At 43.3% G+C, this 6,998-nt stretch overlaps 1 protein-coding gene across 1 annotated transcript; it reads right to left on the bottom strand.

Moving 5' to 3' along the window:
* Window positions 1–299: 299 nt before the first annotated feature.
* On the bottom strand, window positions 300–6,707 carry serinc2 (serine incorporator 2). The gene is made up of 10 exons (XM_070921341.1): window positions 6,617–6,707; window positions 4,376–4,537; window positions 3,953–4,140; window positions 3,708–3,787; window positions 3,113–3,250; window positions 2,686–2,855; window positions 2,344–2,434; window positions 2,035–2,197; window positions 1,183–1,398; window positions 300–1,087 (listed from the first exon to the last, which is right to left on the bottom strand). Exons 1-10 carry the CDS (start codon window positions 6,653–6,655, stop codon window positions 949–951), a joined length of 1,386 nt encoding a protein of 461 aa, XP_070777442.1. The 5' UTR covers window positions 6,656–6,707; the 3' UTR covers window positions 300–948.
* Between the last annotated feature and the right edge of the window lie 291 nt (window positions 6,708–6,998).

Raw genomic sequence — 6,998 nt, 5'->3', positions numbered from 1 at the left:
AATACAATAAATCACATTTTAGCAGGATCATGTGAGCATGGGAGGGAGGGCAGTGAAGCATTTGGAAATCCCTGCAGACCACATTTGATGACATTGTGTTTGCCCTATATGGAGCAAACACGGACCGATTCACAAAGTATTATGTTCAAAAAGACCAGGTTATCAAAATGTTACACCACACATGTCCAAATTGATTCTACATAATGAAATCCAGCACATCTCCGACAAAAGAAACAGTCCCATTCTGTAGGTCAGACCACAGCCCCACCTACAGGACAGAAGTGTTTCCTACACCCTGATTCAAGACATTAAACAGAACTTTATTGATTATAAAGAAAAGTAAACATACAGTGTATTGAGGAAGCAATGTTACATCGCTAACTGAATATACTAAAGATATAAAAATGGTCCCTCTGAATGACAAATTTGTGAAATATATAATAAGGCACTGTCATAAAACTGGGCACTAGCACAAGCAATAAAAATGCAGAAGTGGAAAAAAGTCAATCTTCAAAAATGTGGACCCCTTTCCATTAAATCAAACTGATTTAAAAGGGAACAATAAAGTACAAACAACTAACGTAAATGTAGTGAATCAAAGCCAAAACACAAATTCCCCACAGGGATCAATGAAGTTTCATTTGGTCTTGTCCTAAAAGGCATGTCGTGACGTCAATCAAAATATTTGTAACATTTGAAAACCTGACCTGAGGTGGAAAAACTGGAATGTGTGATTAAAGCTCAACTTAAACAATCCCATGTTCCTGCATTACTCCAGCCACAAACATTTAGGTAAACGCGTGCGATGGCTTCATTACCATTTCATTTTCCTATTTTAAATGTGGCAAGCAAATCAAAACAATTGAGCGGATCAATTTGTAACTAAAGCTTCGTCAAGGTGCAAATGGCAAGAGGATTGGGGCCACATGCTGGCAGACTTCACCGTGCTTAGTTGAAATCTCTGTCGGGGAGCACCAGCGGGGCCACCAGGGTCCAGAGGTAAATGGCCAAGCCGAGCCAGCTGGAGCTGATCTTCACCCAAACGGCCGGCATGGTGCTCTGCATCACCTGGTAGTCGGTGTCGGGCCTGTTGAGCCGAGAGCAAAGTCAGGGAGAAGTCAGTGCTGCAAGAAAGACGGCCTGTCTGAAGGACTCGGCTTCGAACAACAAATAGATACTTACTTGTACCAGTTGGTGAGGGTCATCATGATGTAGAGGGAGGCCAGAAAGAGGCTGAAGTGGAAGAAGGAGTAGCTGTAGGTGACCCCATCCTCTTCGTTGTCCATGGCCCGTCGGACTCCGTCCTCCCCTGGCGCCGCCTCGACATTAGCAGTCAGACCCTGGCCCTCCTCGGTCTGCATCAGTTTGTTCACCTGGGTGTTGTTGGAGGAGCGGATGCTGTGGCGGGCGAGAGCACAAGAAGTCATCTTGACGTACAGTAACAAACGACACGACATGGCAGCATCTGAAATATTTACGTCACACATCCTCTCAATAAAGATCCTGTGTGTTTCCAGGTTGACCTGGATCCTGAATGTTTCTTTATGCTGGAGGAGACTGGTTTGAGTGGAGTTTGAATGCATCTTTTTTTGGTACATTTATATGTAAACCTCCAACAACCCAATCTCCAGACGCAAATGAATCCCAGAGAAAAAAAAACCAGACACTGTTTTAATTTTCGCCAAAGTCATGACATGAATTAATGCTGGACAGTATGAGCACAACGCTATCAGTGGGCCTGAAGGCAGTTTGGCTGCTTTTGAAAGTGTACTTCCAGTATGTTCATTTGGGTGCTTCTCTTAAAGGTTACTAAAGGGGCTGTTGTATTCCCCCTCACTGAATTAATATTGTCTTACTAAATGTTGCAACATTTGAGCAATGCTGATTTATTAAATGTATTGCCATTTTTCTGACAACAGGAAAAATGTGCAGCTTGCAGTCAGTGATGTATGTGTGACTTAGTCTAAAAATGTTCTCGTAAAGGCAATCATGATGACATGAAACCTAAAACCAGCAGCAGTAACAGTTAAGTACCTGGCATAAAGAGTGCAGAACAAGAAAATGGTCAGTCCCACGATGCCCTGGGCGTCCCACCACTGGACGCTTGAAGGGGCAGCGGTAGGTGGAGCAGGTCTTGGTGGCGGAGTTGGACTGATGGGCTGGACCAAACTCAACAGACTGGGGTTACACTGCCGGTCTGAGGTCGGAAACACAGAAAACCACGTAAACAGATGACAATAGAGCGGCGGGGTGAGACATCTCTTTATACTCCCTCCCAAAAGTCAGCTATCCTGGTTCAAGTTCTGAATAAAATACAGTTGCTCCGTGATTCCTTGGACTTACTGGGGTTGTTGGTCATGGCCGACCAGGTGACATACATGGTGTAGAGGGAGATGAGGGAGGCCTGGAGCAGGCCTGAGCTGGGCTGAGCCTCCTGTGGAGACATGGCATGGGATGAGACAGAAAATAAATGCAGCTAAAACCAAACTCTCTTCATTGCTCAAGTAATTTTGTCCTCACAGAGATAACACAAGGTCACGGCTAGGACAAATGTTAACTAAATATTAGCTTGTTTATGCTAATGCCCATACATCACTGGTAGAGGATTACACAAAGGATTAGGGCACAAAATATCAGTCCATAAATACCTACTTTAACATCTGTCTTCTGAAGTCTCTGCATTACCTGAACTTTGGGCAGAATGGCCACGACGGACACGATGATGCAGAATATGAAGTTGAGGCTGATGAAGACCTTGTGCTCAGTGCAGTCGTCGGGCTGGGTGTAAAACACATAGAAGAGCACGACAGCGGCGAAAGCAAAGGCAAAGTTGAAGATGGTGAAGGACAGCAGCGCTGCGAGGAAAGAGCGAGCAAAGAGGAAAGGCATTAGACAACCACATTAAACCTCAAATGGAGTGCAGTCAGTTCTGACACGGTGCATTTGATGTAGCTTGAGTCATTGAATTTTGTAAATTCATCCCTAACACACTGGTACACAGACCTGGATTCATTCCTGTGCAATGTTCTGACCACATATGCATGAATATTCTTGCAATAGTCAAATTGACTTTATTTATGGAGATATATGGGGGCCTGTTGCCACTTTCTACCTGCAAACCAGCACTTGGAGTTCCCGTTCTCTGCCTTCTCCAACCAGGACTGGTTCCAGGAATGGGCGAAGTCCACCAGCAGGATGAGCTGGATGATGATGAAGATGAAAGAGCCCACCACGCCGAAGTAATACCACACTGAGACCAGACAGAGGATATAACTTACTTTGTGGAATACAAGCATTTTTTTTACTTAACTAAAGAGGCCAGCTCTATAAATGTAAATCTAATCTATCTAGACACAAGCAGTTCTTCTTCTTCTTCAAAATCTCAGCTTCATCTAAAATAGAAAGTTAGGACTGACATTACAGACTTTCTGATCAAGTAGTAGAAAGTAAAAATCTGAGCAAGCATTCATTGCCAGCTTTCAGTTCTTGACAGATTTCTATACTCTGTGATACAAACATATCTTAATCAACTATTGAGGTTCAATATCAAGCCCTAACGTAGACTTAACACTTGAACCAAGCAGTGTAGCATCGTCTTTGCCTGACGGTGTGTGAGCTGCTGGAGGGTTTAGATAAATAAAAATAAAAAAAACACTGGCAATAAAAAAAACTGCCACATCAAATTCGTCCTCACTCTGGCTTCACACCTGCATTAAAGATGCCATCTGGAATGAAGAAAGCTCCCACAGTTATCCCAACCAGCACCAGGAACTTGAAGAACCAGAAACTGAGAAGAAAAAAAAGGGTATTTTAAGTACACGTACAGAACAAGCGTGTTTTTATCTCCTGTAAATACAATCTTAGGAGGTGCAGTGCTCGTGTTTGGCCACCAGAGCGCAGCACGCTTTCATCATCCACGTGTGGTACTTTGGCTGCAGTGCACAGTACGAACCCATTTTGGATGGTGGCTCGGGGGTCCTTGCTGCTGCGCACTCGGATCATGATGATGGAGAAGAGGAAGAAGAAGCAGGCCATGGCGAAGCACATGCGGTACACTGACTTGTAGCCCACAATGATGTCACAGTTCACCTTGTTCTCTACGCCAGGTATGGTCGTGCCACCAACACAGAAACCTGGAATCTGACAAAGGAAATGATAGGTGAAAGACAGGCTACGATTAAATCTGCTGTTGCTGGGTTACGGCCGTATGAAACCAATTTGAATCATTTTTTTCCTATTTTTTCTTGAATTGGAGATGACACGTGGGCTGACAAAATATAATGATACTTGGGCTTTATGAAACGATTAAAGAGCCTGATGCACCAGCCCTGTGTGGACCATTAAATGTGATCTAATCTAGTCTTATCTAATGTACCTTTTTAAGATGTTCCTCCATGCCAGGGAGAATCATAATGACAGACACCAGAGTCCCCAGCAGCATCAGGAAGGAGAAGGCCAGCCGGCTCATGGTGGAGTTGTACGTTGATGGGCAGCATGATGACAGGAGGCAGGGGGCCGAGCCGCACAAACAGGACGCCTGCAGAAGAGACGGGGGAGAGCATTAGCAAGGCCCTCATACAGATTCATATGTTGTGAAAGTCAGGGACAGGGCTCTGGGGTGTGGGATAATCAAGGTAATGCATGCGTGGCTTGCAACGACTGAAAGAACAAAACAAATAACACTGCGTCTGCTGTCAGGGCAACCATCTCTCTCCATCTTCTGCATGCTTCTAGAAAAGGGGGAGACAAATGATGATTGTGGCAGTAATCAAGCCTGTGATTAGAGCAGCCATCATCACAAATCTCTCTCTCGGTTTCTTATCCTGCGCTGTGAACCGGATCACAGAGGATTCCTGCGTGATTCAGATGCAGACTGCTGAGAGGTGTGTGAAGCACTGAGGCAGAGACTGTAGCTGAGATCAGCCATCCTTCACTAAATATGAGTAGGCACCAGAGTACACGAGCCTTTGGGTGTAAACACTGCTGCTATGATGGGAAGGACCCAGTTTCCACAGTTCAGACTGGCCTATGCCGTACTGCCATGGCAACAAATAACTATAATCCTAAAAACAGTCAATACGAAAACTACACAACTTTACTTAAAAATATTACAAGAACTCATAGTGATAATAACAAGTAAAAGTTCACGTATAAAGCGCATAGGCACTTTTGTAAACCTGGGTATCAAACCAGAATCCTGCCAATGACTAACTTTAGGTAGGGCTGCTTGTGTTTGCCTAACATATGAGAGGTTTAGCTTCTTTAGTTAAATGAAAGAAACGGGTTTGGCAGAAAAGCATGTTTATAGTTCTCAAAGTAAGGCATCAAAAAAAACAAACAAACGTCATGGATTCAGTACTGAAACTAGGCGACCGTAACGGCGCTCGGATCGAAAATTGCCACATATGCCGAGCCCTGATGTTGAATCCCTGTAGATGTTAAGTGACAGCCCGCTTGAAGCAGATTGACAGCTGCGCCACACTTTCTTCCATCTTTTATTAGTGACCCTACTGTCCTGAGGAGTACTCAGTGTCCACCCGTCCCCTGTTTTGGGGATCTTATTATGAAGCTTTTGATTGGAAGTTGACTAAGCAGCAGTTGGATATTCCAGATATACAGTATTTGTCCGAAAATCACTTTACAAACAGATGATCTCCATTCAAATTTACTTTGAAATTATGACTTCACCTGTGATTTAGGTGGGGCATATTTTAGAAAAAGTATTTTAACAGTATCAAAAATCTCAAATATTTATACTGTGACTCTGTGTTGTTAAAAATAAAACTTTAGGACTTCAAATGGGGGTAAATACACAATAAGAGGATCCAGTATAAATCAAGGCGGGAATGATTATGATGGGCACAACAAGTACAGTGACGCCCTACTCCAAAGAGGAGGGCGTAAACCCCGGAAATTGCGCCTCTTTAGAAAACACCTTGCAGATGTAAGACACAGGTTAGCGTTACACTCTGTTCATATTACATGTTGGCTGCAGTAATTCCAAAACATTAACATCATGACCCCATAAGACAACTGTAAGTAAAGTCAAAGGACAGCACACAGACGTCCCCGCTGTCAGAAACCTGGCAATTCACTGCCACCCTGTCTTTCGGTAAATTATATCGCCTCAAAGAACGCCATTTTGCCAACTTACAACATTTTACAAGTCGGTCTAAAAGTTGGGTATAACGTTGAACTTATCAAAGCGGCACACGTGTGTCAACTTTAGCGTTAAATGTTTGGGTCGCTTTATTTTTCACAACTTTCCACCAGGGGAAGACGGAACAAACTGAAAAACGTCAGAACGAGTGTATGTTAACGCTAGAGTTAGCTGTTAATGTCTTAGGTTACCTGGTTTATATGGTGTAGGTTATGCCGAATTGAACTAGTAACCAGTATTCACTTACTAAGAATAATGTCACATGAGACATGTAACTTCGCAACATATGTCTAGACAGAAGTAAAATATTTTCACATGACGTTGTGTCAATATCATCGACATAACGTCATGCTGTCTTGGCTAAACAACCCGTTAATCTAACCTCAATTAGTCAAGAAAGTGTACAAGTTTACGTATATCATGTAGCAACACCACAAGCGATAAATGTATACTCACACAACTGGCAAGGGAACTCACTGCCAAACAAGCCCCCATGTTGGTTTAATTCACAATTCCGAGGAAAGTCGCAAAAGCTTGAAAAGTTCAGGAAGAAACAGAGTCAAAATGGCGAAGTCAAGTCTGTTCTAAACAACAGACGGAAATCCGGCTGCTTCCTTCAAAATAAAAGCTTTATGTAATGTACGTATGCACAATGACGGGACATGATATTATTTCAGTTTGTTTACTTATGCGTTTGTTGGCAAATATGCATGTGGAATACAACAAATCCGCGGAGTGTTATGGCACGTGTTGTTGTTGTCGTTTTTGCTGTAGACCCTGTCTACGTTGACGTTCCAAGTTTTATTTTAACGGCACATTCATCGTACTTCCGACATTG

Source organism: Enoplosus armatus, chromosome 16, assembly GCF_043641665.1.
Source record: "Enoplosus armatus isolate fEnoArm2 chromosome 16, fEnoArm2.hap1, whole genome shotgun sequence".
NCBI lineage: Eukaryota > Metazoa > Chordata > Actinopteri > Centrarchiformes > Enoplosidae > Enoplosus > Enoplosus armatus.
This window is presented reverse-complemented; position numbering and strand designations above follow the sequence as displayed.

Bases quoted from the DNA above. Each gene is read 5' to 3' on its own strand.
- serinc2 (XM_070921341.1), bottom strand. From the start codon at position 6,655: ATGGGGGCTTGTTTGGCAGTGAGTTCCCTTGCCAGTTGT. The intron at 3,251-3,707 runs GTGTGAAGCCAG...GTCTGGTCTCAG, and splicing joins AGATGGCATCTTTAATGCAG to TGTGGTATTACTTCGGCGTG. The intron at 2,856-3,112 runs GTAGAAAGTGGC...CTTTCCTCGCAG, and splicing joins CTCCAAGTGCTGGTTTGCAG to CGCTGCTGTCCTTCACCATC.